This window comes from Athene cunicularia (genome assembly GCF_003259725.1).
Source record: "Athene cunicularia isolate RWA chromosome 7 unlocalized genomic scaffold, athCun1 chr7_part1, whole genome shotgun sequence".
NCBI classification, from domain to species: Eukaryota; Metazoa; Chordata; class Aves; order Strigiformes; family Strigidae; genus Athene; species Athene cunicularia.
The window spans coordinates 10402303-10414314 of NW_020799107.1; the positions used below are offsets into that span (position 1 = coordinate 10402303).

General features: G+C 41.0%; 1 protein-coding gene across 2 annotated transcripts in view; it reads left to right on the forward strand.

The window, feature by feature from the left end:
- Positions 1 to 7678: 7678 nt before the first annotated feature.
- The window catches only part of TRPM8 (transient receptor potential cation channel subfamily M member 8), a 52388-nt gene continuing 48054 nt past the window's right edge, over positions 7679 to 12012 (forward strand). The window contains exon 1 of one of the 2 annotated variants that reach the window (XM_026852992.1): positions 7679 to 7765. Coding sequence is in view for 1 of the 2 variants with exons in the window: in XM_026852990.1 (XP_026708791.1) it covers positions 7901 to 7942 (42 nt within the window). In the remaining variant the exon portion in view is untranslated. Of the gene's footprint in view, positions 7766 to 7900; positions 7943 to 12012 lie in introns of those variants that run through there. The other variant, XM_026852990.1, reaches the window with a different exon arrangement.

Genomic DNA, 12012 nt, shown 5'->3' on the forward strand with positions numbered 1-12012 from the left:
CCACATCTGTTCTGTGCTGTTGGAGCAATAGTCCAGTATCTGCTACTGGAACTGCAATTTTCACAAAGTTGAGGCATCCTATATTTTTTACTGTGGATGGCCTGCATTTCCAACCATGCTTGCCAGCTGAACAATTCTCCTGGCACTTTTCTTATATTATTTCCATGAGGCTGATTATTATTGTCCCTTTTTGTTCTGTGGCAGCAGGAGAACAGAAACAGAAAGCAACAGGACTTGGGCAGGTTATCTCTGGTCAACCAGTCACCTGGTCAGGGATTGGTAATAGGTAGCGTGTTCCTAAGAGCTGCCAAGTTTGGACATGGGGTATGTAATTGCCTGACTGTGTGCTTTTGGTCCTCTCCCTGGTAAATCCTGTCCTAGGTTAATAAAAATGTCCTAGATGCATCTGGGGCTGAAAAGATCTGTGGGCCAAAAAGTTGGATACGAGTCAGCAGTGTTCCCTGGCAGCAAGAGGCCAATGACATCCTGGGCTGTATTGGCAAGAGTATGGCCAGCAGGTCCAACAAAGTGATCCTGCCTCTCTGTTCAGCACTTTTGAGGTCACATCTGGAGTCCTGTGTCCAGTTTGAGGCTCATCAGTGCAGAAAACACCTGGATGTACAAATGTGAGTTAAAGCAGAGGCTGCCAAGGTGGCTGGGACTGGAGCACATAATGCATGAAGAGAGGTTGAGGTGAGAAGGTGCTGTGTGGGGATCTTAATGGTATCTGCAACTGCTTAATGCAGGAGGGTGTAGAGAAAAATGGATTCAAAGATATGCGGGAATAGGGCAATGGACACAAGCTGGAACAAAGGCAACTGTAAGTAGACAGTAGGGAAAAAAATCAGCCTGAGAGTGGTCAAACACTAGAAGAAGGGTCTTGAGAGCTTGTGGAATTTATATTCTTTGATATATTGAGCCATGTGTGGTTCAGTTCTGTTTACCTGGACCTCTTGATGTACCTTCCCACTTACCTGTCTCTGATTCTATGATTTCCAAGGATTAAAGGTATTTTACCTAGGATCTTGTATTTGAATATTCAGTTAAGTGTACCTTTTATAGTGGGGGATAACCAAAGGCCTACTGCTGACGCACACTATTATCCGCATGGTGGTGTGAAATTGAAATAGATGTACAAAGTTTACATGTTACATCCAGTTTCCAAAGAATGGAGACTTAAATAGTCATAAGCATATGTTCATTTTGACTGAATATAATTAGATGAATATGACATCATATTTTAATAATATTACTCTGTAAAAACAGATGTACTTCCTCACTGGAGTAGTTTCTTTTGGTTAAATTAAAATGTTCTTCAGTGTTACCACTTGTCTTCGTGCCATATAGCTTTGATTTATGTATATGATCTCAGTGCACGCAAAATAGGCATATGAATATTATGCATAAAAAACCTCTCAAAATTGAAAACTATATTGTTTATTGCTAAACCATATGTTTAGCATGTCTCTGTTATGAACATTGCAACAGTGAGTGATACCAGCTATTACTAAAGATAATTTTATGAATCTTGCAACAACGTTACAATGATCCTTAAAAAAAATGAATTCACTTGGTATTTTTCTTAAATATTCTTAGTATATTAAAATATACTTTGTTATTGAAGTACATGTGCTTCCTTTTAAAGAAGGTTTTGATTAAGTTTACTTTTGATGAAAATAAGAAGAGAATTTATTACTACTTTCAATTTTTTTTCAGTTTTGAAAGATTCATTGCTGAGTCCATACCTTAAAGAACTGTTGTGTAAATGTAGAGTAGACTTCCCTGTGATAGTCATCACCCGGATTATTTGGGGTTAATGCACATTTTTATTTTGATCCTAGTTAAATTCAGAGAAACTCATATAAGGGTAGTAAAGCTAAGCTTGTGAGCCTACTTCATTGAAACTGGTGGGAGTGAGTCTTCAATTGAGTAGTGTGCTTGAGGCGAGGGGCTTGCTTGGTTTTGGGTTGGTTTGTTGGGTTTTTTCCCTGATCTAAAGTGTCCTAAGCTCCTCTCTACTCTCTCCTCTCTCCCCCTTCTCTCCTCTCTTCTGCCCTCCCCCTTCTCCTCTCCTCTTCCCTCTCCTCATTTTTGAAGCTTGATGAAGACTTTCTCAGAACATTTCCATCAAATTAAGTGCATAAAAGCCTGAGGTGCAGAATTGCTAGTCACTCTGAACATTCATAAGCTGAAAACTACATAATTAGTTTTGGTGGGTTTCTTTTATTTTTAAGGCTTTTACAGAAAGAATTTGACAGTGTTCTGTTCATACCTATTAATATTTCACACCAAAATGCGCTTTTAAAGCTTTCTGGGCTAACATGCATATCAGAATGATTTCACCCATTGTTCTCCAAATGCAATACACTCTCATGCTTGAAGTAAATACAAGTGTCTGCATTTAGGAATCTAAATTGTTAAAAAGGATTTTAAATGCTTGTGAAACATCAGGATAGGTAATGAGAGGGTAGGACCACAGCTTTCTGCTCTGTTGTAACCCAGCTTTAAGGTCCCATAGCACTAGGTCTCTGTATCTTTGTCTAGGAGACTGTCCTCTTTAAGTGAGACTAGGTGAACACTCAAGACTAATAAGAAGTGCTTCTAATAGATTTGGACTTTGTCAATAATCCCTTTTTGAACAGTTCAAATATCTGTAATTGCCAAAATACTGCCATTTTGCAGTAGGTTATGTTCTCTTTAGTGTGCCATTTAATGTGTCATTGTAGATTTGAGTATTCTGTTACATCCCTTGGAAAGGCAAATGCCTACAAATAACAAAATTGCTTTCAATAATTAATATTAAATCCTTGTGACTTGAGCAGCCATGTGGAAATGTGCCATTCTACAAGGTTTTCCATTCAAAATTAGTAAGAATCACTGGAGCTGGGTATCTTTTATGAGATTTTGTGAAGTGCTCTTTAGGCTTTTCCAACATTTTTTAAAGACCCAAACCCCAAAGGAGCTCTGCTATGGTTTTGTTGCCAAAGTTGTACTGTAATGACACTTAATCACACCTATGATTCAGGTAAGACTCTGCTATAATTTGAATAGCTTTGCTGACCTTTCTTGCAATGAAGAATACGTTCTGCGACTCCTCATTTTACTGAGCTTTAATATAACCCAGAAGTTAAGCCATCAAATTGCTTGTATTATCTGAAAGAGACTTATTGTAGTGTCTGGTAGGTGCATGCCAGTGGTCCACAAACAGAGAAACAGGAATCAGCTCTCCCTTTCTTTCCTAAAAGGAGGAGGGAGGGGGACAGGGGAAGAAGTCTATCCTTGTCCTTTTGCTTGATTTGAAGAGTTTCCTCTGCTCTATCTCAATGCTTTTGTGGGGTGCTTGTTGCTAGAGTATTGGCCTGCCATCCATGGAGCATCTTCAGATGTCCTCCTTAGCCAGAGCTGGGAAGTGGTAAAAGAACAAATAGGGAAGTTCTCACCTTTTCTGAGAACAGCTGGGTGTTTAAGGAGTCAGGTGAGGTAGAGAGACAAAACATATGGAGTTGAAATGACAGATAATTATCTTTAGTTCTCCCTAGGTTTGTTGTGCTCATGCTATGTTCAAGGTGCTTTTGAGGATGAGAAGTGCTGTCTCGTAGTTCACATTTTAAAATTTTCATTGCTTTCTCCCCCTCTTCTTCTAACTCTGTTGAGAAATGCAGTATCTAAGCTGGAAACATGATGAAACATTTTTATGCTCCCCAGTGTTGATGAATCCAACATCACAACATAAAAAGGGTAAGGAGCCACACAAGCTGTTACCTTTGCTCAAAGTGAGTTTCTGCAGTTTGGATAAAAAGGAAAAAAGTGGGTCACTACAGCAAGCAATAAAAGGTGGTAACAAAGGCAGGTCATACACAGTAAATGAACTTCTGTGTGCAACAGCATCAGTGTCTGTTTCCTGCTCAGAAGCAGGAACAGTGTTAAGAGCTCGCAGCCAAAGCAAAGTAAGTCCAGAGGGATTTCTGTGATAGAAATGTTCTTTGTGAATCTCCATGTAACACTTTGTTTTAGCTTCTGTAATTAGTAAGTACTCTGGCAGTTCTACAACAGTATTTGGCATTTTGTTCTTTCTGGTGATCCATGGGGAAAATTTAGACTAGGGAATTAACACTTAACAGAATAAGTATTTCACCTTTTTGATGATTTGATCCATCATGCTTCGATAGTGCTGTAAAACCCATCTGTATTTTTGCTTGTCTCTTCTCTGTGTTTCAGGTGGGAACAGATGGCCCAAGCATACTTTCAGCCGTTGAATTCTGTGGTGGCTATGCTGTGAATCCCCATATACAAACCTCTAGTAAGCCATTGCCTTTAAACAGTGTGCTAATACTGTGTGGCACAAAGCTTAGCTAAACCAAACTTGTTCCTAAAAAAGGATTTCATGGCCAGTAGTGGTAATTTTAATGCTGTCAGCCCATGACAGTTTCCTTAGCATTAAAAATTTCACTAGTTATGGTGAAATGAGACTTAGTTAAATAAACAAACAAATAAAAAAACCCCACAAAGCCAACTTTATAAGAAAATTAATATATTGGTTAACTTCACAGCTGCACTGTCAATTCTGCCTTCACCAGTAAAAAGCCCCTCTTATGCTCTCACAGGTCCTGGGATAGAAAGTGATTTACTGCCAACCACTGAAATGAATCCTATAGTACCTGGCTTTCTGCTCATTGGAGGCTGCAGGCTTCAGAAATCCCTGTAGTTCTTCAGGCACCATTTGTCTTAAATTTGCTCTCTTGCTTTATACTTTTTTTGTTAAAGGATCGCAAGGTTTATTCGTGTGCATATTCTGTACAGTCTTTGCTCTCAGAACAATAGAAAATGTTTTCATATCTATGTGAACTTCCATTTCTCAGTAATACAAGTGCTTGTATTTTGATTCCTGCATAGGTAACAACACTGGTGGTCTGAATGATGATCCTGAAGATGTGGGCTTTTACTTCACTGAACATAGAAACTCATACAGCTCTTTGGCCAGGATCCATAGTAACATTTTTTCTGTTCTTCACAAATACCCACCTCTATTTAGTCCAAAACTGATGTTATATACTTTTTGTGAATTAGGAAAGACAGCAAATTCTGTGCAGTTTGGTAAATTCTCACTGAAGTCTCTCCAGTGGAAACAGACCTGATTTTGCTGGAATACAGTAAGTATTAGTGCATTTTCTATAATTTGGTATAATTACTGTAGGTCTGGAATACTTGCATGTGTATTCTCAGACCAAGAATGCAGGAATGCTGGGAAGTGTGAATTATTGCCGGTGGAGGAGCTCTTGTCTTTGGAAAATATTGATCATCTTTGCCCAAGTAGACTAAAAACTTCCGGACACATTCAGAGAGCATCTCTGACTTATGCTTGGGGTGCCAAATTTCTTACTTGAGGTATGGGGGGATGTGTTACACTTGAGTGGCTCCAAAAATCTGTCTGCTCTCCAGGTTTGCTATACATAATAGGACCAGGCAGGAGGGTTTGTTCCCCGACTCTGCAGCTACTTTTTTAAGGGATGGTTGAGCTCCCATTATGTACTCCTTAGTTTCTCTTCTTGAGAGTTATCAGCCAGACTGGTTTCACACTGTAGTGACTAAGGACCTTACTACAGGTATAAAAAAACAGAATCAAGATTCATCTTTGGTACTTCAGTAATGCTGATGCATGACCATACTGCTACTGCCTGCCCCTGAAAAATCTGTTCTTCTGAAATAGGATGATAGTACAGCAGCAGTTTAGCTCCCCCTCAGGATTTGCTGCAAGTCTTTGATATGTTTCAGGATCACTGGGATGAGTTACGTCTTTGGGCTGAACACATATGTGGTAGAGGCCAACAGGACGGTGGTCCCTCCTGATTAAATAAAAGGTCCCTGGTGTATGCTGTTCTAGGAAATTTCTCTCATGGATGGTGAACTTGCATTCCACACTGTTGGGTCTAGGTTGAGTGAGGAAATAACTTTTTGTGTCAGTTTGGCACAGCAAAACTACAAACTGAAATAGCCTCCAGTAGTTTAAACTCTTAACTGCTTTTTACTATCAGCTTAAGGTAGGCTTCATGTGATAATAGATCTGAAATGACAGGGGAAGTGGGGAGATGTGTATGAAATTACAGGTGTTATGGCTTTAGTTAAGACTTAGTTTTGTGTAGTTATCATTTTGTGATCCTAGTAACATTTACTGTCTAAGGTTCTTCAGCCAATTTGCTACTTATGTAATAGTTGAACCAACTGGATAACCAAGCCGAGAAGGAAAGAAAGAGCAATGAAGTACATGGCAGCTGCCTGTTCTTAAGTCATTAATCACTAGCGTGCAGTACATATTGTCAAGCAGACACAGAGCTGTTAGATGCTGCAGTGTAAAGTTAAGTCCCTAAGTGAAAACTCATGCAAATGCAGATGTGTATATGTCAAGGTAACAAGAGATTTGAGATAAATAAAGCTATCTCCATCACAGACAGAAAGGTTGCTCTGAGGCCAGGCTGCAGGCTGGTAAAATCCAGCTCTGTTCCCTCTCCTGCCAGTGCCTCTTGGCAGAATAACTTGTCAGAATTGATTAACCTCCCCATGCTGCAGGACCCTACAGAGTAGCAGTACCTGTCTCACCGTGACTGGAGAGAAAAGTGCATCTGCGGCTTCTCACTCCTGCCCTTGCAAAAGCTACAGAAGTATTTTTGCTGAGCTTTTTTGGTGATTATCCACTTATATGTCCTAGCCTACTGACTGCATGCTGGGAACAGGTTCCTATGTGCATCATTCCCTCCATTTGGTTTCCAAGGGGAAAAAAGCTGGGAGCTAGGGAAGTGGAGGGAGCCCAGTGTGTGGCACCAGGTTCTTAAGTCTGGATGCTCGGAGATGACACTTCAAACTTACATTGAATATAAATTGAACAGTTTAGAGACACCCCTGATTACTAGGAAGTAGCACTGTGAGCTTTTGACCATCAACAGAAACTCAGAACACCTCCTCTTGTTTTTAATGGTTGTGTTTTCAACAGCAGATCTTTAATTACAACACATAACTTGTTTTGTCTTGGGCCTTTTGAATAGTATGGCTTTGTTCTTTCCCTCTGCTGCTCTAGAATTGCTTATGGATTAGAAGCTTCTGCCCTCCAGAGCTCGATGTATTTTCTCCTTGCATGCTCATTGACTGCAGTGCAAAGTAAAAATAGGATCATGGGTGAGTGTTTGAGCTGGTGGGGTGGTGACATCTGTCCAAAATGGGTGATTAAAAGCATGTAGAAGGTTCTCCAGCAGCACACCAGAGAGCTCTGCCTTCTGCAAGGAGAGTGGACTGGGAACAATCTGGCTCTCCACTATGAATATTGAAGCAAAAGAAATGACTCTGACAAAGTGAATAGTTTTAAGTCAGAAGAAAGCCAGGTAACTTTACACTGATGAGTGGTCAAACAAAAAGTTAAGGAACTGAGAGTAAGATTTTTGTGGGTCAAAATATCAGTTGTTGTAAAATCCTCTTGTACTCGCCAGTGCTTCAACAACCTTGCAGTAAATTAGATTAATAGGTGTTGATTTTAGAACCATTTCATTATCTTCTAATACATTAAAATCTAATTATTTATTCCCACAAGCATTTTCTTATACTCCTGGCTTTTTAATAGCGCTGTTGATGGCATGAATTAGCTGCAGTATTGTTACCAGTTTCTGCAGTACATTGGCAGCAGGTGGGACAGAAGCATTGCTGTTCTCTCTTACAGATAACCTTGCAACTGATAGTTCCTGTGCCCTGCTGCAATTATGCCCGCCTTCATTATTAATTGGTGAGTAATCTTGCTGTTACTTTCTCCTGTGCATTATCTCTTCCTCTGTGTCCTCCCTTAAAAGGAAAGCATGACACAGATGAAAAAGGTGGGGCTTTGCAAGCTGAAGTATATCAAAACCTTCCTCTTTGAGTAATGATTTCAGAAGGCTTGCTGGGGCATATTCTGGAGACTTTGGTAAGTGTTCCACGGTGGTATGTGATTAGTCGTTGATTTTTCTGTACTTAAGAGTATATACTTTTAATATGCTGAAACTGAGGTAGCTGTGCATCTGAAGTTTGGCAACATCCTTTCCTTTTTGAGAGCTTTTACATAAAGCCTGTTGCTAGAATTGTGTTAACATAAACAGTGTTTATGTTTATCTGAAAGCTTTCTGAGAATGGAAACTGGTCTTGCTTTTTCAGTTGCAGTCGAGTTTTCTTAAAGTGTTTATTGAAGTCTCTTTAGAACTAGTTATTTTGTCACTTTTTATTTTTTTAGTCACATCAAAACTGAAGATTTTTTTTTAATATGCTCCTTCAAGTACTGTGGAAGTCATAGTCTTATACTTTAGAGGATTATTTTGGTGTTTATCTAATGGTCATTACTCTCAAAATGTGTTAGTTCAAGAAAGTTATTTTTTAATGCACCAGTCAGTGCTTTAAAAATGTCTTCCTATCTATTTAATGAGTTGGAAATACAATAGAAAATGAACTGTGCCTGTTATGTAGACTGCAGCTGTGTCGCATCTTTTTATGATTGCTGTGTTATTTCTAACATTCATGGGGTTAATGAGATTCACTCACATACATCAGCTGAGCATTCTGGTATCAGTGCAGCTCTTCAGAATTTAAATTTAAAAATAATTCCAGGATTTTCAGGGTTCCTTTACAGTCTTGCTAACTATTTTCAGTTTGTTTGCAGCACGTTTATTCTTATCAATTATTTACAAAAGCAGTGAGGCAAACTTGAAATCCTTTTGTGTTTTGAATGAATAATTTAATGCCCTTGTTTCCTTTTAATATTCTCTCTGTACAGTTATGTTCATAGTCACTTTTCTCATGTTAACTTATTAAACAAATCAACAAATAAAGTAGAACTCTGTCAATAAATAAATAAATGTATTCCTCCTCCCTGTGGAACTTTTGTCCTGAATTAATAGCTTTAAAAACATATTTACACCAAACATCAATCTTATGAAATTGCTTTCTGGGTTATTAGGAAATATGCCTCCCAATACACAGCTGCCAGTCTTATTCTGTTAAAGAAGTGATATGGTAGAGGGTGTGTGTGGGTTTTTTTGTTTTATACAGTCTGGTATTTTTAGGCATGATGCTCTCTCAGCCATCATCTTGGTTGTTACCAAAGTTAGCACTTCAGAAGGGCAGGAGGATTGCTTTGTGGCTGTAGCCATCTAAATTCCTCTGGCACTGTGTCTTTCTAAAGAGGAACTAGTTCTAGAGCTTTGATAACTGCTTCTCTGATTCTAGCTCATGCCTGAAAGCCATCCTTGCAATAGGTAAAATGTGCAAAGCTTGTGTCCTGTCTGGGGAGGGATCCTAAAATGTTTGGGGTGCTGAGTGAAACCTGTCATAACCCCAACACTGAGGTCAGCTGTTGTCCTGTAGCTTGCTTGCCCTGTTTGGAAAGGCAGTGTGAGAGCTACCAGTCCTTCGCTGGTGGAATTCTTGTTTACCAGGACCTCTTGATATGCTCCAAAGTCAGGGTCATACAGGGAAGGGGGCTGTTACATGTAGGACCCTGGACTGATTTGGCATTTGCAGGGTTTGTGAAAAGCCAGGCAGGCCTATAGGTGGACAATGGATGGCTGCATACTTAGGGAAGGTAAAGCCAAGCTTATGTTTGCCCAGACTATAAAGCCAGAACCACTGTGTTTGGTCTTGCATCTGTTAGCAAACGAGTGAGGCTAGCCAAGTACCTGAATGATTCACAGGCCGTTCCTTGGGTCTTGCTTCATGGGTGCCCAGCAGAAGGCTCCAGTGGCTGTGAAATGGTCTTGGGAAAGTAATGAGCAGAAATAGTAGCTTGGCTGCTCTTGGTAAGCTTCTAGTGCTTCGTATTCCTTTAATGGAGACCTTCCCATTGGGCCAGTGGAGACAGGAGGTCACTAGTGCAGGACACACATGACACTCTGGGGGTTCACGTATTTGCAGATCCTTTGAGCACCAGCACAGCCCCTCTGTCTGCCCAGCACCACTGCCCAGATAGTTAGGAAATAATTTATTAAGAAGATAGGAGAGACTGCAGTGATCAAGCACAGGGCTCAACCAGACAAGCCCTGGCCCATTTCACATGCAAAGGGCCCCTTTTATACCCCTTTCTGCCTGTTCCTCCTTTGTTCCTCCCTGTCTGCCTTCCCCTCCTCAGCTGGCAGGATTCCACTGCCCCCCCTCCATCATTCTTGACCTCAAGTTTGCATTCTTACCAGCTGCAAAGTCCCGGTTTACATTAAGTTTCCTGCTAAACGCATCAATTACTGTGACTGACAAGGCATTTTTTTCTCGTCTTTTGTTTCCGCGATGCTTGTGTGCCAAGTTTGAGCCTCTATGTTTTGTGTACAGCTTCTGTCTTTTCCTTAGTTATCTCATTTGACAAGCCTGCCCTATAAGATAACCTCGCTGGAATAAATTTTCCCACGTTCCACATACCCTTATCAATTAGTGTGGTTGACCAGGTTTGGGTCTCATCACTCCTTCCCTTATTGTCTGTCAGTCAGGTTTTCCTCTCTACATGTTCTAGTTTATGGCTTACTCCTTTTCTTATCCCCTTTTGCACTGAAAAGGCCCTTGAGCAGATACCCTCAAAGGAAGATACATTCTCTCCTTCCACAGATCCTTGCAGTTCCTGGGCAAATAAAAGCATGCTTCTCTTCTGGAGATCTGAAGCAGGGCATGACCAGACTGGTGGCCTCAGTAGAGGTCAGTTTGTTCTAGTGTTTTGCTATTATGAGCTGTTTTAGTTAGTTTGCTATAAAGTCTTTTCCTGAATCTAGTGAGAAGCTTGCCAGACTTCTGTCCTTGCTCTGAAGATGGGAAGTACTAGAGTAATCAATGTAAAGGAGATTATGAACTTCAAAGGAGTGTGTTCTATTTTCTTCTTCAGATTCTACTTGAGAAACAGCATGACATCTTTCTGTAGTGCTGCAAGAAGAAATAAATTGGTCTGTCTGAAACCTTGAGCAAGTGTGTATAGCCTGATACTTATCAGCAGCTGAAAAGAGTTCCCATGTGGAAGGCTTAGGCCAGCACAACTGTAGCTCTCAATGGCATGTGTTTTGAGAAGTCCCTTTTGGCTTGGTGTTTCAAAGATGAAATTTGAGGGAGAGATTGTGATGGGAGATGAAGAGACATGAAGAGAGTATACACCATTGGGTTTCGAAGGAAAGGGGTTTTTTTGTTTTTATTTCTTGGGGCTGAGAATCCCAGATACCACTGGTGGAGATCTGGTCAAAAAAAGATCATATAACCATGGGATCATAGAATTATTTAGGTTGGAAAACACCCTTAAGATCATTGATCCCAACTGTTAACCCAAGTCCACCACTAAGCCATGTCCCTAAGCACCACATCTACATGTCTTCTAAATACCTCTAGGGATGAGACTCTACCACTTCCCTGGGCAGCCTGTTCCAATGCATGACAACCCTTTCAGTGAAGACATTTTTTCCTAATACCTAAACAAAACCTCCACTGGTGCAAACTGAGGCCATTTCTTCTTGTCCTATTGCTTGTTACTTGGGAGAAGGGACCTTCTTTCAGGTAGTTGTAAAGGGTGATGAGGTCTCCCCTCAGCCTCCTCCAGACTAAATCCCCCCAATTCCTTCAGCTGCTCCCATCAGACCTGTGCTCCAGACCCTGCACCAGCTCTGTTGCCCTTCTCAGTGTCTGTCTTGTAGTGAGGGGCCCAAAACTGAACACAGTCATTGAGGGGCAGCCTCACCAGTGCTGAATACAAGGGTAAAATCGCTTCCCTGTCCCTGCTGGCCACACTATTTCTGATACGAGCCAGGATGCCATTGGCCTTCTTGGCCATCTGGGCACACTGCTGGCTCCTGTTCAGCCAGCTGTTGACCAACACCCCCAGGTCCTTTTCCACTAGGCAGCTTTCCAGCCACTCTGCCCCAAGTCTGCAGTGTTGAGAGGGGTTGTTGGGACCCAAGTGCAGGACCCAGCACTGAGCCTTGTTCAACCTCATACAGCTGGTCTCAGCCTGCCCAGATCCCTCTGTAGAACCTACCTGCCCTCAAG